The sequence below is a fragment of the Mesoplodon mirus genome (genome assembly GCF_964341445.2).
Source record: "Mesoplodon mirus genome assembly, chromosome: 3".
Classification (NCBI taxonomy): Eukaryota; Metazoa; Chordata; class Mammalia; order Artiodactyla; family Ziphiidae; genus Mesoplodon; species Mesoplodon mirus.
The window spans coordinates 56,898,939-56,922,160 of NC_138978.1; the positions used below are offsets into that span (position 1 = coordinate 56,898,939).

At 34.4% G+C, this 23,222-nt stretch overlaps 1 protein-coding gene across 5 annotated transcripts in view; it reads right to left on the bottom strand.

Moving 5' to 3' along the window:
* DOCK7 (dedicator of cytokinesis 7) overlaps window positions 1–23,222 on the bottom strand; it is a 200,107-nt gene that overhangs the window by 130,231 nt on the left and 46,654 nt on the right. For all 5 annotated transcript variants that reach the window (XM_082616171.1, XM_082616170.1, XM_082616172.1 and 2 more), the window contains exons 10-14: window positions 22,147–22,227; window positions 19,658–19,823; window positions 14,988–15,130; window positions 11,068–11,161; window positions 10,221–10,383 (exon numbers count right to left, since the gene is read on the bottom strand). In XM_082616171.1, coding sequence (XP_082472297.1) covers window positions 10,221–10,383; window positions 11,068–11,161; window positions 14,988–15,130; window positions 19,658–19,823; window positions 22,147–22,227 — 647 coding nt within the window. The remainder of the gene's footprint in view (window positions 1–10,220; window positions 10,384–11,067; window positions 11,162–14,987; window positions 15,131–19,657; window positions 19,824–22,146; window positions 22,228–23,222) is intronic.

Sequence of the window (23,222 nt, forward strand, 5' to 3'; positions counted from 1 at the left end):
ATCAAGTTAAAGTTTTATCATTTATTCCCCTTGGACACAGTGTGAGTCTAATACTTATGTGTAGGTTTTCAAACAGAATTAAGAATCGTAACAAGTAACTAAATGTTTAAATAGTCTGAGAGATGTTCATGTATGTTTCCAAATTCAATAAAGACTCAGTCCCCTAAATTATAGAAATTTAAATTCTTGTAGCTTTTTTTTTTTGGCTGTGCCACAGCATGAGGAATCTTAGTTCCCCGACCAGGCATCAAACCCATGCCCTCTGCAGTGGAGGCGTGAAGTCTTAACCAATGGACTGCCAGGGAAGTCCAATTCTTGTAGTTTTTTACTGACATCCAATAGAAGTATGATTATGTTATTTCTAATTTAAACAATTTAAATTCTAAATCCTCAAGGATTATTAGAGGATATTTTGACCATAGTATCACTTGTCAATATTTATTTTTAAATACGTTTTTAAAGAAACTACCAAGGAGAAATAAAGTCTTGAATTAAATCCAATTTTTAAAGTTTAGTGCCCAAGCTATACAGTGACTCACATTAGTCAATAAATATTCAGCATTCTGTATGTTAAATTATCCAATATATGTCATATATATTTTTACTATATGACACATGCAAATATGGATGATCTATGTGGATCCTACATAAATATTTTGTTCCAAAAAATACAAAAGAATAAAGGCAAGAGTAGGTTTTCTTTTTTTCAGAACCACATTCAAGCTGTCCAAATTGACTTTTTAGAGCGAGAATGCCAAAATGGCTTAAAATAGGAAGCTTTCAAATGCAAAATAATGCATTATTTAATATACCAATTTTTGTCTCTGTTTTCCAATTTTTTATAATTCTCACACAATATGTTTCATTTTGTTCCATTTAGGAACACTAAGTGAGTTTTTTTCTGTATATAAAGCTCAGATTGAGAGAGAATTCTGGTAGAGAAAGAAAAAGGATTTTTTTCTTTATGGTTCACAAAATTGTGTCCTTCTGTCCTCACTAGTTTGCCAAAAGTGTTCTAATTGTACCACTAACACAACTGTCAAATCTAGTGACCTCTTAGACCACATTCCCTTTGGTTTCTCTACTACTTACTAATAACAATATTCTTTTCTCAAACTTGACCTTCAGTTTGCTTCCAAAATACTACTATACTCTCCAAGGATTATCTCCAAGTTGAACCCATCTTTAAAGCCCTAATCCATCCTAGTTTTTTTAGCGTTGTGGGCCAATGTACAATATTCAGTCATATCTTCTACTCTGACCCTCAGAAATTCTATCTACTCTCATGGACTCATCTTTTTCCATGAATAAAGTTCCCAAATCTACGTATTACTCCCAGATCTCTCTCCAGTTCCCCTTCTTCCATTGCCTACCTGCCATTTCTCCTTTTGATATCCTATAGCCTCTTCAAACTCAATTTATCAAATAACAAATTCATTAATACCTTACAGCCTCTGCTGGTTCTCCCTTTTACCTTTTCACACTCTCCTCCTTATTTCTTTATATACATTAATGGCACTACCATGCTTCCAGTCATAAAAGCTTAGAACCCAGGAGGTATCTTTGGTTTTGCAATTAACTTTGTGTACCACCTCTCCTCTACCATGACTTGCATATCTCATTTAGCTGTGCCCTCACAAGAATGTGTACCCCAATTAGAAGAGCATAAGCCTACAAAGCAAAATCCAAATCTCTTCCAGGTGTTCAAGGATTTCTATAATCTGACCCCAAAATACTTCTTTAGCCATTTCCTGCATAACACAAACCCTCAGATCTAATTAAAATTATTCACTTTGAAACATCCCCTGTATACTTTCCTAATGCCATTCCATTTTCCTAGAATGCCTCTCCACACCTTTCTGCTTGGCTAGATGCTATTTATACTTCAAGGTAGCACAGATGATCTCACTTATTCCACAAATATCCTAGTAAATGGAGGTCCTTCCTCTGAAACCTTGCAGCATTACTGTCTGGACCCCTTCAACTGGCACTTTACAAGTAAAGACAAGACAGAAAAATAAATCTGGCAAATCATAACACTAAAAATAGTGAAAATAGTAATAAAAACCCCAAGAGCACCAAAGATAGTCCATCTACTTGATTTTAGTGAATTCCTACAGAATTTCTATACCAAGAGTTTACTCTGAACTAGTGTGAATTTTACTGAGAGCAAGTGTATACATTTCTCATGTAGGAGTTACCTACTGTAGTATAATCTATCTAAATGCTGTCATCCTAGAATCAGCATGTTTTCACGCTTGTATCTTTTCTTCCTAATAACTCACGGAAATCAATTAACTCATTCATTAATCAAAAATGTATTCATTAATCAGTATTTGAGTATCTACTATTTACCTCCTTATAAAACCTATTCCAAATATGTATTGTTACATATTCCACTTTCTGTTATAGAATAATCAAATGTCCTTTTTGTTTTTCTCCCATAACTAACAACCACAAACATTGCACTTAAGCATGTACTACAAAGTGGTCAAATGTTGGCCCTTTTATCAAAGTACAAAGTGTTCTCATGGCAAATCAAATAGGGCAAAATTACTCAATTGGTGTGAAATGAGCAGTTCAAGGTCATAAAAATAGGATTAACAATCTCCCTAATAAGCCTTTATAAAATGAGGTTTCAATGACATTTTAGAAAATATAAAATCAGCGATTCCATCTCAAACATAAAAACTGTTTTTCTAAATTCATGTTTCATCCCAAGAACAATCATACATCTAACAAAATTACATTTATCTGACAAAGCAATAACCTGTATCTTTAAAGATGTAAGGCTCTGTTTATCTTCAAATAAGCAACTAAGCCTCAGTTTCCATATCCCATATATATAGGAATAATAATAACCTTGTCAAATCTACTTCATAGACCTGTAATTATCAAGTAAGGTACTGTATTTGAATGGCTGTATGAACTACAAAGTTCTAAACAAATGTATATACTTGCAAAAACTGGATCTTGGGTATCACTATTCTCTTTAAGTAAATACTCTGTACAAATGCTTCCTAACAGAAAATACTCTAACTCTCAGGACAGAGGAACATAAGTGCTCTCCTCACATTCTGCTGCTGTTTCTGGAATTTTACTCCTTCCCTTGGAGTCTGAGATAACACTCCACCATGTTCAAGCCCCTAGTTAAAAACTCCTGGGTGGCTATGTTAAAATGTTAGAGAACAGACCTCTCAAATCAAGAATTTTTGTAGTTAAAATAAACTAGGACCAATTAAATAGTATAAAAGCCAGAGTGTTATATCTAGGGCAAAACCAAAACAGTGGAGTATGGCAATAGTTTGTGACATCTATGAAAACTAAAAATAAAAACAAAGACCAATACTCTCTAAAGCAGAGAACCAAAAACTTGAATGGAAAAAAAAATATTCCTTAATTTTCACTGAAATTTACACTTCCTTAAATTTTGAATGCAGGAAACTAACCATACTAGTATTAGCAATACATGAGACTTTGTCATTAATAGAAATCACACATAACTTTATATCACAACTATTGCAGACATCTTAAAACACTGTTCATGCTTATTACTACCTAGAGAATATGGTAGTTTTTATACCTGCGGCTAGATTTTGTTATTTAATTCATTAACAAAGAAACATATCACAACTTAAAATCTTGATAATTGTTATTTAATATAATTGATTTCCTTTGTTATCCTATGTGTTTCATTTTATACATTCAGAAAGATTATTCCCAAACAAGAATCAAAGGATTCACAAGACTGCCGAATGGTATTAAGAACCCGAACTCTAAAGGGAGACCTACTATCATATGATAACCTAGTTTAAGAAACATGAATTACATGGCTCTCATGTCATAATATAAGTAGTATCATCCTCCCTTGGTATCCAAGGGGAGTGGTTTCAGGACCACTGAGGATACCAAAATCCGTGGATGCTCAAGTACCTTATATAAAATGGTTAAGTGTTTGCATATAACCTATGCACATCCTCCCGCATATTTTAAATCATCTCTAGATTACTTTTTTTTTTTTTTTCTTTTTGCGGTATGCGGGCCTCTCACTGTTGTGGCCTCCCCCGTTGCGGAGCACAGGCTCCGGACACGCAGGCCCAGCGGCCATGGCTCACGGGCCCAGCCGCTCCGCGGCATATGGGATCCTCCCAGACCGGGGCACGAACCCGTATCCCCTGCATCGGCAGGCGGACTCTCAACCACTTGCGCCACCAGGGAGGCCCTAGATTACTTTTAATACTTAATACAATGTAAACACTATGTGAATAGTTGCCAGTGCACAGCAAATTCAAGTTTTACTTTTTAGGTCTTTCTGGAATTTATTTTTCCAAATATTTTCAATCTTCAGTTGTTTGAATCTGCAGATGTGGAACCCGCTAATAGGAAGGGCCAACTGTATACATTTACTTTGATTGAACAAGCTATTCCTAGAAACAGAATTTTAGGGAAAAAATTCAATCACTATACAATAAACTTATTAAACTACCCAGGAGAAAACTGATACAGGGTAAAATTATAAAGCAATAATAAAACATTTCAAATGTTATTGTGGCTAATTTTTTTAAGTCCTTATCTGCCAGAAATACATAACTGAAGGACTGACTGGTGAAATGATATGACTAGGCTTCATTTTAAAGTATTACAGAAAAAAAAAGGAACAGGTAATAGATGAAATAAGAATGACAATGGAGGTTAATTGTACTGTTCTATATACTTTTGTGTATGTTCGTAATTTTCCACTATAAAGAGTTTAAAACTATAATCAGGTTAATGTCACAGATAATATAGGTTTACTAAGGATTACTGAGAGATGAATGGGGGTGTATTACTAACTGCTAACTAAGGTCCAGATCAAAATGAACCACATCCTTTCATTTTGTTTCTCAGTGTCACCAAGTCTGAACCACTGTATTCATTCTTATATTCTTGGTAACAGCATATTTGCTGGATATGGTCTTTCTAAGAAATGGAAGAAGAACAAAGATATGAAAGTTCAATAGGTGATTACAACTAAGGCTATTTGGGGGAAAGAAACTAACTCTTAACAGTCTCACCAAGAATATCATGTGCTCTATGACATATCTCTTAAAAACTGGATGTCAATAAAACACATGGGCATTTGCTCAATTAGATGTACCATGATCTTTTAACTCAAGTGCAACAGTGGTCATTAAGTACAAACTTGGAACATGAGTAGCATTACATACAATCTACTACCTAACTTTCAAGTGATTTCAGATATTCAACAAAAAGTTTTTTTTCCATGAGTAAGAGTTTTTTGATTATCTTAATGTAACAATGGCACTAGCATTTCTTCTATGATAGAGTGATAACATAAGTATTTTCTTGATAAAGCAAGCAATTGATATAAATTATCTCCACTTGTTTTGCACAATAAGAAATATGTTATTCAGTTCCTAATTGCTAAAAACTACCATGTATCTGTGCATTCTCATTTACCCCTATAGAGGATTTGAACAGACCAAGTCCCTTCTGTGTTAATGCTTTAAAAGAATAAGTGAACAACCACATGTGGTGGGGAAAAAAAAGACAGACTTTATTTGAATGTGAAAACCTCTAACTTTACATATAGCTTAGTAAAGATTTTTTTTAAAAAACCTCTTTGAGAAAGAGGGAAGAGATATGGGGATATATGTATATGTATAGCTGATTCACTTTGTTATAAAGCAGAAACCAACACACCATTGTAAAGCAATTATACTCCAATAAAGATGTTAAAAAAAAATCATGTGTAGAGGAAAAGTAAATGGTTTTTCTGAAATAAAATATTACGTTAGAAAAAGAGAAATCTCAATATCTTTAAAAGCATATTTTAATGTAAAACATAAAAAATTAAACTAAAAATATATATTTTTTACATACATATCCTTTTAGATAGCTTTTTCTAAATTATTTGATAACTATAAAAATTGGAAGCAATAGGTGTTAAGTAATAGGAGATCTGCCACTTTCAGAATACAGTTCTCCCTACGATTTCTCACTTGTCAAATGTTTGCGTCAATCACGTCCATTCATTCTCCCTCTACTCAGACAATAATTTTTTTAATCTTTTTTATCCCTTGAAACCCTTTAAAGTACACTCAAGTTTCCTACTAAAAATAAATACAATGTGCAAATACTTTCTTAAAACTCACACTAAAAATGCTTAAATTTCTGTTTTTTCAGATACAAATTTGAACCCTACGGTATGTCAGCTCTGTCATCTATAAAACAGGGATAATTGTAACGGCTCTGTGCAAGCTGCTGTGCAGAGTTAATGAGATAATGGCTATATATAAACTAAAAGGAGTCTTACAGGGCTTCCCTGGCGGTCCAGTGGTTAAGACTCCATGCTTCCACTGCAGGGGGTGCATGTTCAATCCCTGGTTAGGGCAATGAGATCCTGCATGCCAAGTAGCCAAAAAAAAAAAAACAAACCTCACACTAAAATTGCTTAAATTTCTGTTTCATTCAGATATAATTTTGAACCCTATGGAATGTCAGCTTTGTCATCTAAAAAACAGGGATAATCGTATTGGCTCTGTGCAGGCTGCTGTACAGAGTTAAAGAGATAATGGCTATATATAAACTAAAAGGAGTCCTTGTGTCAACTTTACTTTCTTTTTTAAACATTATTCACTGGGAAAATGTACACATATAGATTGCATAATGCCTACTAACATGTATTACCAGAAATCACTGCTTACCTTGAAACATACCTTGAAACATGCCTCAGAAGGTAGAAAGAATTCAAACTGAGCTAGAAGAGTATTATTGTGATCCAATACAACAATTCAGTCAGCAAATATTTATGGAAATTTATGTAAAATTTTATGATATCTGTGTGTCAGCTGATATCTGCTGAGTGTATCTCCTTCTGTCATTCTAAAATTATTTCTACCTATGCTAGATTTTCTAGATAAGTGAAAGGTTTTTTTAAAAATTATAAATTTCTAAAAAATATTAGCTGCCTGGGACTAAAATTTTTTAACAGTACTAAGTAGAATAAGCAACCTATACGATTTGGTATTCAGGTCTCATTGGACATTGAAGGCCCAAGTAATAATACAAAAAAGGCCACTAGTGACTTTGATAACCTTCCTTTTTAAAATCATTCTCTTAGCCAATTATACCCCAAAAGCCCAGTATCCTTAAGCTTTCAAACCACTCTCTCTCAAGTTGTGTAACGACTGGGTAAATGTAATCTAATAAAGCTAATGATAATAATAATGACTAACTTCTATCAAGCATATAATATGTGCAGGTACTTTCCTACACCCTAATCCAGGAAGATACTAAAAGCTCTCAGTATAATGAGTAAACCAAGGAAGAAAAAAATATATAGGAGATAAGAACTCCATTGCAAAAGAAATGCAAACAGAATTTCTAGGAAAATGGTGAATAGGCTCTAAGATGACAACTGTACAGTAAGCCTAGTGAGCCTAGAAAACTTTCCCTGCCATACTAACTTATAATTAGTTGCAAAGGGACTAAGGAAGGTGCAAGAGAGGAAATAATTGATAATATGATATATTTTACTGTAGTGCAAGAAGCTTTACAGAGCTGACAAGTATATTTTTTTTCTGGATTTATGCAAGTATATGTATTTTTTTAAGGAGGAGATATCAGAGTTAAATCTTGAAAAAGAATCAAGAAATAGCAGCATGAACATGCTATTTAGAAACAAAGAGTAAAATACCAAAAGAAGGATCAAAAAGAGTTACTAGTGAGTGACAATAAAGATTAGACATTGGCGTAGGGAAAAGTTGGTAGGAATAAGATGAAGGACCTCTGTTTTTAATTTTAAGCCTTATGGAACTATGTGAACTTTATGTATATTCATATAATTTGTTTAAAAATATAAATATGTAAATAAATAACAAAGGTAAGTAGGAAAATGAAAGAAAAGACCCCTCATAGTCCCCAATTCCATTTTCCCTGTCTCTGAAATAATCCAAGCAGAGGCAAAACAGATAAACACAAGTTAGGAATGTTCTAGATGAGATTCCTGTACTAGATAAGAGAGAGAGTTGATAACCTCTAAATTGTTCAATACAAACCTTGGATCACTTCTTTATTCCATGTCCTTTTAAATAGTTATATATATAATTTATAGGAGAATACTTATATTACCTGTTTCTTTTGAAAAAGCAGTATATATTTTCTTCAGCCTATCTTCCAGGAATTTTACTCACACTATGTGCCAATCACGTGTAATGCTTTGCGCTCTGTACCCTCACAAGAGAAGACAGGTATTATCATCTCACATTTTATTAATAAAACTGAGTGCCAATAAATTCGTAACTTAAAACAAGTTACTTAAACAATAAACAGTGGAGTCAGAAGTCACACCCATATCTGCATGACTCTAAATTCCATTCATACCACTGTACAATGTCTTATTTCTTAACTCACTGAGTAAGTATTTACTGTGTGCTCTCCATGTGCTTGTACACTATTCTATATGCTGGAGATAAAGTGGTAAACAAAACAGACAAGTCCCTGCCCTTTATAGTAATTACATTCTAATGAGAAAGAGAAAAAAATGACCATATAACTACATATTACAGTGCCAGATAATGATAAATACAAGGAAGGGTAAAAAGCTAGAGTAGGGAAGCAGCAGATCTTTTTAGTTAGGGTGACGAGAATATCCTGTAAGCAGATATATGTCTGAATAAGGAATCAAGTCATGTGACTATCTGGGGAAAAACATAATAGGCAAAGAGAAGAAAAAAAATCAAACAATCTTAGGCAGAATTTTGTTTGTTCAAGGATGAACAAAAAGGCCACTGAGGCTAAAATGAGCAAGACAGAGATTAGTAAGATATGACGTGAGAGAAAGGCAGGAGCCAGATCATATAGTCTTATAGACTACTATAAAAAAATTCATTCTTGTTCTGCTTATAATAGAAGCCACTGGAGGGCTTTAGGCAGAGGAATAAATGATCTGATTTATATCTTTTAAAAATCTCTCTGACTACAACGCTGAGAACTGACTGAGGCAGGGGTAGAAATAAGATCAAATTTTAAAAGGTACACAAAATTCAAGATCAGCGGCTGTACAATATTCTAGCCTCTGGTCCCATCTGACTATTGACCATTTGAAATGTGGCTCATCTGAACTGAGATGCGCTTTAAGTGTAAAATACGCACCAGACTTTGAAGATTTTTACTAGGAGGGGAAGAAAAGTAAAAGAATTTTTTACATTTATTGCATGTTAAAATACTATTTTAGATATATTGGGTTAAATAACATATGATTAATTTCACTTGTTTCTATTTTTTTTAATGTAGCAACTATAAAATTTTACATTACAAATGTGGTTCCCATTATATTTCTATTTGACAGTGCTGATCTGGATGGTAACTTGACTAGAATTTTAAAGGTGGAGGAGGTACAAAGTATTGGATTTGGGAGTCATTTTGAAGCAGAGCCTACAAAACTTCGTGGAGGAGTAAATGTGAGGAATAACAAAAGGAGAGAAATCATTTTGATTCCAAAACTTTTGGCCTCAGGAACTGGGTAAACGGTGGTGAAATACATTAAGATGGGGAAGTCTAGGTAGAAACTTATGTCTGAGCGGCCCTGATGGGTATCCCAATAGACATGTCAAGTCATGGTCTCAGCATTCACAAATAAAGGGAGCCTCATTCATAAAGAGTATATCTAAATGGTACCCCTGGAGTTATGCAGGTTCAGCCTAAAAGCCTATCCAATAACCTTGTGTCAAGTATTCTCTGAGTAATGTAGAATCACCAAACATTGTTGATTGTTAGAACATAGTGCAGGCACATACATGATTCATGTGTAATGCTAGACTCTGCTAATAAGAACACATGAGGAAATACAGTAACTAGGAGTTCAAATGTTTTAACCTAACAACCCACAATTCAAACGCTAGCTCCAACACAGTAAAGTATAACCTCTTTATCCCTCAGTTTACTCACTTCTAAAATGAAGGTAATACCTACCTCAAGCTATGAGCATTATTTTATTTTATTATTTTATTATCTTATTTAAGATAATGTATGTAAGGTAACTAACATTATACCTCTTGCACAGCAATAGCTTAATACATTACAGCTATTAATAAAATCATGAAGTAAGAAATGGAATAAGTAACAAAGCTATAAAAGATTTTTGAAGAGTTTCATTCTCTATTAATATTAGAATATATAGTATCTTATTTCAAAATTCTCCAAAATTAAAATGCTACCTGTAAGTAGTGTTTGGAACATAGACATCCCTTGCAGGAAACTCCAAAATTTCTCTGGTAGGTCTAACTCTACTGTCAGGGTAAAGCTTCACTTGAAGCAGCTCTGGTGTTAGGCAATAATGGGGATTTTCAGGTGCAGGAGAAATGTCTATCTTCAGCTGAGCTGCATATAAAAATACATTATAAAAACAATGTAAACATAATAAATAACAACTTCACACTAAAAGTACCTTTGGAAGGATTTAGATCCTATTTTTGCAAGAAGTCTGGGAAGAAACCAAAATTGCTATCATCTCAGACCTCTAAATTATTTCATCTTATCAAGTCTCAAACTTACAAATTACTAATACAGACATAAAGAAGACATAAAATAATAAATGCTTACTGAATGAATGAATGGAAAGGAAGAAGAAGGCAAAAAAGAAGAAAAAAAAACAGAGGGATCTAGTATAGAAACAAGCCAACATTTTGAAGATTACATGATTTACTTTAAACTTGGTAGATTTCAAAATAGTTTTACTCTGGAATGGTTTGCTCTGATCATAATATGAATCTATTTCTGAATATCTACCATTACATGTATTTTTTCCCTCTAGAAAATAATTTTAAGCCACAATATTATTCATCATTCTCATCTCCGTACTCAAATTATCTAAGGTACTGAATCCTGCATCCAAACTGTTAGACTACATGAGAGCAGAATAATGAAATGAACAAGGCTGACAGGTATTGAGCACAGAAACACATATGGGCTAGATAACTAAAAAAAGGAATAGATAATTATAAAAAATACAATTATAAATGAAGATAATAGTTGTCATCACGTTTACACAAAATTTTTAAATACCTGTAATAGGTCTTAGTCGCCGTAAAACAGAAGATGGCCTTCTCATATCAGCAAGGAATTTGTACAGATCTTCATCACTTAAGCGATCTCCTTCCTGATTTTAAAAATAGAGGAAAAAGTATTAGATTTAAAAAATATAGTACATTGAAAATAAGCTTATATTGCCTGTTAATAATCCTGCCCTTCTTCCTTCAATTCAGTCTGAATGAAAAGTAAAATTAAATTAATATAATTATGATTAAAAATAAATATGCTAACCTATTTTCTTCCTTCTTGCTTTCAAGTTGTATTAAGAGCTATAATACTGCTATCTACTTTTAAATTTTATAGATTTATTTACAGCCCATTATCTATGTTTATAAGGGGTTACAGGGCACTCTAAAATATAGAAAAAACGATGCAAGTTAGAGGGAGATAAAGAGAAGAAAACAAGAAAATAGATAGAAAACAGACATATATATGTATGTGTGTATATATATATATATACATATGACACTCATAAATTTGTTACACTTGAGTTTTCATTTGTCTTTTCAACTTTATATCACCAAATTTCTTAAATGCAAAATATAGAGCATTGGCTACATTTGAAAAAGAAAAGAAAGAAGTAACAACAAAAAACTACTCTTAAAAAAAACAAGACAACTATCCTGATAATAAGACCAGAAAGAAAACTCTAAAAAGACCTCAATCAATGGGGGAAAAGAGACAAAAAACTGAACCATGTCCAATTAACAAAGAATTCTCAATTTAACGTAATATTTTTTCTTACAGTTAAAATAGGTAGAGATTGATTTTATTCTTTTATTCAAAAGTCTTTACATTTTATTAATCCAAACCTCCTGCATTTGACATCTTATTATTTTTAATGCATAATTCATATACTGTCTGTTTATCCTATTTGGTAATAAACATATTTAAGCCTCCTTTATTACTGTGAACTCACCTTGAGCCAGATCTCTTTTGTTCACAATTGTATTCTAAACAGGATACAGAACTGATCTTCTTTTATGCCATTATTTTAAAAAGTGATTTTTATTTTCTAAGTGGTTGGAGATTTTTGTCAATACTTTTATAAATGGTTTTTAGTTTTACTGAGTTATAGTTAGAGAATCTGACTTCTAGAAGATTTTTTCAGTGACCTAATATACAATTAATTATTGTAAATGTTCCATCAGTTGCTAAAAGAGCATATTCTCTCCTTTTGAGTACAGAAATGAATACAGATCTTCAAATGGTCCTTATTTAGAATACATTCAGATTATCTCAAGAATCAATTATTTCTGTCTACTTCACTTGTTAAATTGATTATATTAATGGCCTCCATTCTTTACTCCCTGTTTCCATGCCTTTTGTTGGGTGGGACACAATTCTTTCCCCTAGGCTTGACCACGAGACTTGTTCTAATCAGTAAGCAAACATGATACAGAGACTTGAAAAGCATTTGCATAAATAAGCTTGCCCCCTCTCTGGAACTTCTGTCACTGCTATAACAACATGACCAAGCTGGCCTGCTAGAGGATAAGAGTGGAAGCTGAGAGACATGGAAAAGGTCTGAATCATTTCAGTTTTCCCAGCAGAAGTCAGCCTAGATCAGTTGACCCCAGTCAATCTCCAAACATGTGAATAAGCCTAGCTGACATTCACCCCTCCACACTGCATGTAATGCTATGTACTCCTGAAGCAACAGATAACTTCTATACATGTCAACAAATAGAACAAATGTCCTTAAAACTAATGTATGGATTTAATTTTTGTTTTTAAATCTCTATGTATTTCCAATAATTTTGGCCTGACACATTTCAAATCTGTACATAAACACTCCTGATTACTATATCCCAGTCGTGGACAGTAATCTCTCATTAAAAAAAAAAAAAAAACCTGGGGACTTCCCTGGTGGTCCAGTGGTTAAGAATCCGCCTTCCAATGCAGGGGACAAGGGTTCAATCCCTAGTTGGGGAACTAGGATCCCACATGCCATGGGGCAACTAGGTCCGTATGCTGCAACTACTGAGCCTACACATTCTAGAGCTTGTGCGCCACAACTAGAGAGAAGTTCGCACCGCAACAAAGAGCCTGTGCATCACAACAAAAGATTCCGCATGCTGCAACGAAGATCCCGCATGCCGCAACTAAGACCCGGAACAGCCAAACAAACAAACAAATAAATAAGTAAATAAATAACCTGCCTTCTGTATCTCATTTAGGATAAATTGTACCTTGAATTCTACTTTATTAAAATTGTAATCTCTGCTTTTTACTTAATATGCACTTGCCTGATGCATAATATCCTAGCTATTTAAAAATACTTATAAAAATCGTTAAAAAATTATAGAACTGTACAAAAGTCAAGTGTAAATGCTTTCCATTGCTCCATATTTCCAGCAATCATCCTTTTTAAGTTTTCACAATCACTCTGTTCCAGTTTCCAGTTTCCAGTCTCCAACAGTGTTCAGTACATGATGAATGCTCAAAAATATTTGTTGAATAAACAGGTGGGTGGGTAGATGGATGACTTACTGATTTAAGTTTATAATACTAGTTCAATAATAAAACATGCTGAAGAAAAAAAAAGCTGTGGAAATAGTGGCAGAAGTGATATACCAGCTGAAGATGGAGAGAGAGAAATGTTACAGCTACAAGGTTGTGTCACTGTAACAAGTAAATCTACTGCCCTGTTTCCATAGCTAAATGTGGCCTGTCACCTCATTCAAGTAACGCCGTGGCCTTTTCTAGATTCCTTCTTGCACTATTATCCATAATACAAAGACCCTTACCACTTCAGACCCTTCTCACCTGCTTTATTTCCCATTTGAGTCTCTCAGAGCAGCTGCCTGTAAATGCTACTGATATATAACTGTAGCATTATACTAGACAACTAGCTGTCAAATCATAACACATCCTGCCCTAAACACCTTGCCCTCTCAAGTTATAAGGTGTCACTAGGCCAGGATTTTCTCCTCTTATTTAGAGTAATACCACAGAAGGAGGAATTCTGAGGCAATACTTAGCATTTTCCTTTAATCTGCTCCAAAATACATGCATAGTACCCTTCTCCAGTTTATCACATTAATACAAATTTTCTTCCATCCTTAAAATGTTCTGGTCCTCTGGTTACTTTAGACAGACTTTCAAAATTTTCTGATCCTGATTCAGAGTATAAAATTCATTTTACATCAAAATCCAGTAGCACATACACCATGTATGCACATATAGACAGGTATGCACGCACACAAAAATTCGAGGGAAAAAAGCCTACTGAAGCAATATTTAACTTCACTAAGTGCAATGCACTATTATTTTTCTATTCTACTGGTTTGTTTGTTTTTTTTAAGCTGGGTGTTATCTACTAAATTTCCATTACTATTATTGGATCATGACCAGCACTTGAAAACTACTGATTTGACTCAAGTACAGGAAATATACTTGCAAAGAACAAAGTATCTTTGATCAAGAACTTTTTGGACCTATAAACTCACCTATAAAAGTAATTTTGGCACAAAAATGCACTATTAGAGCCTGAAATTTCTACTCTATATACCATGAATGTGGTATGTTAGGTCAAAAACAACTTGAGTGGGGAAGACATGTAACCACACACCTACTCTAAGAAAATCCATAAAATATCAATGCTTAAGAAAAGTTAAAATATTAAAATTAAGAAACAGTATACAGATGTGGATGATTGATTTGGAAGCATTACCAATCAATGCCAACATTTAAATAAATATAATGATGAAAAAACAGCTATAATATTTTTTCTTATATTTTTTATTTTTATTCTTAATTTTTTTAACTTGTTAAAATCACAATCAATTACTACATGTACATGTACTGCATGGAAAATTATGATTTTTCTGAAATCACAAGAAATTTAAGTACGAATAGCCCCCTAGAATTCCTCCATGACAGAATAATACCTGCTTAAAAAAATTTGTCACTGTGAGAGTAGCAGGTCGAAAGCTGGTCAAGTTACAAGAATCATCTCCACTTGTTGTCCTTTCAAGTGATCTTCTGCCAACCAGACTAGAATTCCTCCTCTCTGACCAAGAGCCCTTTCGTTCTACCAAGGAAAAAAAGTAAGATATTCATTTCCATAATATTTAAAACGTGTTTTAAAGCAGTCTTCCGAACACAGGAAAATATCCACTAAAGTTGAAAATTATCCCCTCAGCAATAATGATTACAGTAGAAGAATTTCACTTCTGGGGAGATCTGTAGGGAAGCATTAAACCTGAATCTTCGTGTTCTCTTTAAAAACTTCTCCAGTGTAAAATAAGTCTCTACCACACAAAGATTATGCATATAACCTAATATGAGCTATGAAGAACAGCTATAGAGGAACTACGTATTTACTAGGAAATATGCACACAATGTAAATTTTGGTCACCATATAATGGCCCCTCAGTCTTAGCACTTGAGTTTGAGAAAGAATTTAAGATAACTTGCATTCAAAGTCTTTGCAAGATAACCCTATAATTCAAAACCAATAGAGCAACTATATTGTAGAAAACAAACAAAACTATAAACAAGCTAGACCTAACAGGCATCTATAGAATACACCACTAAGCAAAAGCAGAATACACATTCTTCTCAAGCACACACAGGAAATTCTCCAAGACAAACTATATAACAAGCTATAGAACAAAATACAATAAATTCAAAGGGATTCAAATCATATAAAATATGTTTTCCAAGAACAATGGAATTAAGCTATAAATCAATAACAGAAGAAAATTTGAGAAATTCATAAGCATGTGGAAGTTAAACAGCACACTTCTGAATAACCAATGGATCAAAGAGGAAATAACAAGGGAAATTTAAAAACATTTAAGATATAGGAAAATGAAAATGCAAAATCCCCAAACATATGATATATCACTAAAGAAGTTCTCAGAGAGAAATTTATAGCTGTGAATGTTTATATTACAAAAAAAGAAAGATATCAAATCAGTAACTTAAGCTTACATCTTAAGAAACCAGAAAAAGAAGAGAAAACTAAACCCAAAGCAAGCATTAGAAAGGATACCAAGGGAATGTAAATTGATTCAGTCACTATGGAGAACAGTATGGAGGTTCTTTGAAAAACTAAAAATAGAATTACCATATGACCCAGCAATCCCACTACTGGGCATATACCCTGAGAAAACCATAATTCAAAAAGAGTCATGTACCACAATGTTCACTGCAGCTCTATTTACAATAGCCAGGAGATGGAAGCAACCTAAGTGTCCATCGACAGATGAATGGATAAAGAAAATGTGGCACATATATATAACGGAATATTACTCAGTCATAAAAAGAAATGAAATTGAGTTATTTGTAGTGAGGTGGATGGACCTAGAGACTGTCATACAGAGTGAAGTAAGTCAGAAAGAGAAAAATAAATACTGTATGCTAACATACATATGGAATCTAAAAAGAAAAAAGAAAAAAAAACTGGTTCTGAAGAACCTAGGGGCAAGACAGGAATAAAGACACAGACTTAGAGAAGGGACTTGAGGACACAGGGAGGGGGAAGGGTAAGCTGGGACGAAGTGAGAGAGCGGCATGGACATATATACACTACCAAATGTAAAACAGATAGCTAGTGGGAAGCAGCTGCACAGCACAGGGAGATTAGCTCGGTGCTTTGTGTCCACCTAGAGGGGTGGGATAGGGAGGGTGGGAGGGAGATTCAAGAGGGAGGAGATATGGGGATATACAGCTGATTCATTTTGTTATACAGCAGAAACTAACACACCACTGTAAAGCAATACTCCAGTAAAGATGTTAAAAAAAAAAAAAAAAAGGAAAGGATACCAAAAAAGACAACAGCTAAGTGGAAATAAATGAAATAGAAACTAGGAAAACAACAGAAAAAAATCAATGAAACCAAAAACTGATTCTTCAAAAAGATAAAATTTTTAAAACTTTAGTTAAACTAATGAAGAAAAAAATACATAGACAGGGGACTTCCCTGGTGGCGCAGTGGTTAAGAATCCACCTGCCAATACAGGGGATACGGGTTCAAGCCCTCATCCAGGAAGATCCCATATGGCATAGAGCAACTAAGCCTGTGCACCACAACTACTGAGCCTGCGTGCCACAACTACTGAAGCCTGCGTGCCTAGAGCCTGTGCTCCACAACAAAAGAAGCCACCACAATGAGAAGCCCGCGCACCACAACGAAGAGTAGCCCCTGCTTGCCACAACTAGAGAAAGCCTGTGTGCAGCAACGAAGACCCCATGCTGCCAAAAATAAATAAATTTATTTTAAAAAAATACATAGGGCTTCCCTGGTGGCGCAGTGGTTGAGAGTCCGCCTGCCGATGCAGGGGACACGGGTTCGTGCCCCGATCCCGGAAGATCCCACATGCCGCGGAGCGGCTGGGCCCGCGAGCCGTGGCCGCGGAGCCTGTGTGTCCGGAGCCTGTGCTCCGCAACGGGAGAGGCCACAGCAGTGAGAGGCCCGCGTACAGCAAAAAAAAAAAAAAAAAAAAAAAAAAAAAAAAACATAGACAGGACTCAAATTACTAAAATCATCACTACAGACCTTAGAGAGAAAAAGGATTATACTACAATACTATGAATAACTGTAGGTCAACAGTTAGATAACAATTAGATAATTTAGATGAAATGAACACATTTCTAGAAAGATACACAGTACTGAAACTGACTCAAGATGAGAGAGAAAATATGAATAGATCTATAACAAGAGATATAATTAGTAGTGAAAATACTTACCACAAAGAAAAGACCAAGTCAAGGTGGCTTCACTAGTGAATTCTTCCAAACTTTTAATGAAAAATTAACACCAATGATTTACAAATTCTTCCAAAAACCAGAAGGAAAAAAACACAACTCATTTTCAATGAGGCCAGTATTACCCTGATACCAATACCAGACAGAGATATTACAAGGAAGAAAAACTACAGACCAATATCCCTTAGGAATATAGAAGCAAAAATACTAAACAAAATACTAGGAAACAGACTAACAACACATATAAAAAAATTATATACCATGACCAAGTGAGACTTCTCCCAGAAATGTAAGATTAGTTTAACATCCAAAACCAATCAATTAATGCAATACAGCATACTAAAAGACGACAGGGCAAAAAAACATACAAATCATCTCAATAAACTCAAAGAATGCATTTTACGAAATCCAATATCCTTCCACGACAAAAACACTCAAAAAGTTTAGAACACTCAAAAGGAATAGAAGGGAACTTCCTCAAACTACTACATTACATCTATGAAAAACCTATAGCAAACATCATACTTGATAGTGAAAGACTGAATGCCTTCCCCCTAAGGTCAGGAACAAGATGAGGATATCCACTTTTGCCATTTTTTTTTTAATACTGTACAGGAGGTTCTAGTCAAGATAATTAGAAAAGAAAAATACATAAAGACATCCAGCTGGGGGAAAAAAAAAAGTAAACCTATTTTCATTTGCAGATGACATGATCTTATACATGGAAAATCCTAAAGAATCCAGAAAAGAAAAAAAATTAGAATTAATAAACACATTCAAAAAGGTTTCAAAGTACAAGATCAATATTCAAAAGCCAAGTGTATTTCTATCACTAAAAATGAACATTATGAAAATGAAATTAAGAAAACAATCCATTTAAAATAGCATCAAAACCCGAAAACTACAAAACATTGTTTAAATAAATTTTTAAGATCTAAATAAATGGAAAAACATTCCACGGATTGGAAGACTTAATATTGTTATGAGGGCAACAATCCACAAATTGATCTACCAAATCAATGTAATTCCTATCAAAATTCCAGCTGCCTTTGTGCAGAAATTATCAGCTGACCCTAAACTTCTTATGAAAATGCAAGAGCTCAAAATAATCTTGAAAAAAAATTGGAAGACCCACTATTCCCAATTTGAAAACTTACTGCAAAGCTAAAATAATAAAGATAGTATAGTACTGGCATAAGCATATACATCAATGGAACAGAACTGAGAGTCCAGAAATAAAACCATATATCGACGGTCAACTGATTTTCAACAAGAGTGCCAAGACCATTCAATAGGGAAAGAATAGCCTTTTCAACAAATGGTGTTGGGACAACTAGATATCTACATAAAAAGAATGAAGTTGGCCCCTTACCTCTTACCATGTACAAAAGTTAACTCAAAATGGACTATACCCAGATGTAACAACATGAGTGAACCTTTCAAACATTATGCTAAGTGAAAGAAGCTACTCACAAAAGACTACACATTGTATAATTCTATTAATATGAAATGTCTGGCATAGACAAATCCATACAGACTAAATAAATTACAGTTTGGTTAGGTTTGGGGACTTGAAGAGAAGAGTGACCACTAAGGAGTATGAAAGTGTTCTAAAATTAGATTGTGGTGACAGTTGCTGAACCTTAAGAATATAACAAAAAACATTGAATTATACATCTTAAATGGGCAAACTGTACGTATGTGAATTACATCTCAATAAACCCGTTAAAGGAAAAAAAGAAAACCCTTTTAATGTCTCACTACACTGCAAAGCTTACAAATAAAACAAGACTATATAAGAAAAAGAATTACACATGTAGAAATATTTTATATAAAACATTCTCACCTCCAGTGCTTATTTCTACTTCTGTAGAATCTCTTTCCAAACTCCCAGCACTGCTAACAATATTCATTAAATGGATTGCAGTCCAAGCAAAAGGCATGCGATACTTCCCAAGTCTTTGGCAAAACTGATCAGCTTGACTTTTCAGCTTCTCCAATTTTTCCTTATTCTGCAAAACAAAACTTTATACATTATATGATTACGTTCAAAGAAATGAATTAAAGGCTATGTCATAATATATAAAGGAAAATATAAAGGTTAAGAATTCTCAATTCTCAGCAAAGATGCAAAAACAATCTGTACCTTTCAGAGATCAATTAATAGTATATTATCTTTACTAAGCAACCTCAACCAGTTCTACAAATGTATGTGAAAGTCTTTAAAATTTCTGTTTGTGATGATCTTATGTTGGGAGAAAAGAAAGGACAGCAAGAGTCAAACATGTTTATGTATTAAAAGTACTATTTTATGAAAGGAAACATAACCTAGACAACAGGTTCTAGACAGCAACTGCCAACCACAAAATATTCTAGGTTATGACTTATTAAATTTTATTTTTCTAAAAAAGATGGAAGTAGTTGGGCCATTCTGACATAATCACTAACTTACAACAACTATGAGGTGGGACTGGGGGTCACAAATAAACCAACAATAAATAAGCTCAGAGTTGTAATAAAAGAAGCAAACAAAAAAAGTATGACAAGAGGACTAAACCCTGGAAAAAGACCAATGATCCAAATAGCACATGCTTATCTGGAAGACATCCTGAGGCTGGCTCAACTTTTAGGCTATCCTTAAAACAAACACTAAGGTGGCCTGCAATAGCCAAGCAATGGTCCAAGGGTGAAAACCTACACTAAAATCTCTCACATACTATTTCCATATAGGATATTGGTAAGGTATACTCAAATGGCAGTGTCCTACCTTAGAACTCAGGACTGAGAAAAGATGAAGAAATAGCTAAATGGTAGGACTCTTTACTGCTATATTTATTATACCTTCAAAATAGGTTCTTGCTTTAAGAGTACTAAAGAGAATTAAGGACCCTTATCAAGCATGTGAATATGTAAGAGAAGAGTGAAATAAGCTGCAATTATACACCTATGAACTTCATATAACAGAGCAATTTAATTTGTAAAATGATGACCTGGGGGAAGCCAGAATACTTTAACCCTAATTTCAACCAGATATCCAGGAATCAGAGAATATCATGTGCTCAGATGTACCCATATTAGCAGAAAACGCTCAATTCTTGTTCCAAATCTCAGAAAAATAAAAAGCAAAACATTTTCTAGATTGTGGTGATTTGTCCAATACTCCTCAAACATACCTCTCTTGGCTGTTTGACATATTAAATCATGTGTTCAAAGATCCAAAAATCACCTGTTACTCGTTTTTTCGGTGGGGGGGCTGCACTGGGTCTTTGTTGCTGCTCGCGGGCTTTCTCTAGTTGCGGCGAGCGGGGACTACTCTTCGTTGCGGTGCAGTGGCTTCTCTTGTTGCAGAGCACGGGCTCTAGGCACGCAGGCTTCAGTAGTTGCAGCACACAGGCTCAGTAGTTGAGGCTCACGGGCTCTAGAGCACAGGCTCAGTAGTTGTGGCACATGGGCTTAGCTGCTCCACGGCATGTAGGATCTTCCCAGACCAGGGCTCGAACCCGTGTCCCCAATCCTCATTGGCAGGTGGATTCTTTTTTTTTTTTTTTCTGATACGCGGGCCTCTCACTGCTGTGGCCTCTCCCGTTGCGGAGCACAGGCTCCGGACGCACAGGCTCAGCGGCCATGGCTCACGGGCCCAGCCGTTCCACTGCATGTGGGATCCTCCCGGACTGGGGCATGAACCTGTGTCCCCTGCATCGGCAGGCGGACTCTCAACCACTGTGCCACCAGGGAAGCCCCAAGCAGGCGGATTCTTAACCACTGTGCCACCAGGGAAGTCCTCACCTGTTATTCTTATAACTAACTCAGGGTATGTGGAATTTGGTACCAATTGTTCAATTATTTTTGCTTTATAAGTTTATCCAAATTCTAGAAATTAATTATCTGATGGCAAAATGGAGATTGTATTTTCTATTTTTACCATATTCCCTAATTATCTGCAGCTAGACAGAGGCCCAGAATACTTCTGCTTTGCTAGAAAAAGTTCCATCAAAATCACTATTTTGCAAACACAGGAAATTTTTCATTATTTAGGAATTAAACTCAAGTAATTTGATTCTTTAGGAATCCATTAGCCTGAGGTGAGGGAGATTTTAAAGAATAGCATAGCACATGACTCAAGCTAGGTAATGAAGGAAATAAAGAAAATGGGTAGGCCAAGAGAAGAAAATGAATTAGTAGTAAAATTCTTTAATATGCTCTGTATAGTATTCTCCCAAATTATAATTTCAGAGATTAGACGTTGTTTAGGGTTGGGTTTGGGGACCTGAGGAGAATAGAGAGTGACTGCTAATGACTATGAAAGTGGCGGAAATAAGAGGCATGACATTCTACCTTGGTGGCATCTGCTTCTTTGAAAATCATATATGGTTCTGCACACTCTCCAATGTCTCCTTGCTGTAGCACTTTTTCTAGCTGTCAAAGACAAAAAGAGTAAAGATTAATTAAGCTTAAAAATAAAAGTAATCAGCCTGGAATGTAAGGATGGTTCAAAATACAAAAATCAATCAACCTAATACAACACATTAACAAAATAACAGAAAAAAACCACATGACCATCTTAACTGATGCAGGAAAAAGAACTGGACTATTCAACACCCTTTCATGATAGAAAAACTCAACGAACTTAGAAAAGAAGAAAGCTACCTCAATATAATAAAAGACCATATATGAAAAGTCCACATTTAACATCATATTCAATGCTGAAAAACCAAAAGCTTTTCCTCTAGAATGAGGAACAGGATAAGGATGTTCACTTTTGCCAATTCTATTCAACAAAGTACTGGAAGTCTGAGCCAGAGCAATTTGACAAGACAAAGAAACAAAAACATCCAAATTGAAAAGGAAGAAGTTAAATTATCTCTATTCACGGACAACATGATCTCTTATATAGAAAACTCTAATATTACACACACACACACAAACTTGTTAGAATAAATAAATTCAGCAAAGTTGCAGGATACAAAATCAACGCACAAAAAATCAGTTGCATTTCTATACCCTAGCAATGAGCAATTCAAAAAGGAAATTTAGAAAAAAAATCCATTTACAATAATATAAAAAGAATAAAATACTGAGGAATTAACCAAAAAGGTGAAAGAACTGTAATCTGAAAACTATAAGTAGTTAGATTTTCTTCAAGGGTGCCAAGACTATTCAATGGGGAAAGAACAGTTTTTTCAACAAATGATATTAAAAGAAACCTGAATATCCAAATGCAAAAGAATAAAGTTGAACCCTTACATTATATTATATACAAAAATTTAACTCAAAATGGATCAAACACCTAAACATACACCTAAAACTATTAAACTCTTAGAAGAAAAAATAAAGGAAAAGCTTCCTGTGATTGGATCTGGTAATGTATTCTTGGATTTGACACAAAAAAAAGCAAAGGCAACAAAAGTAAA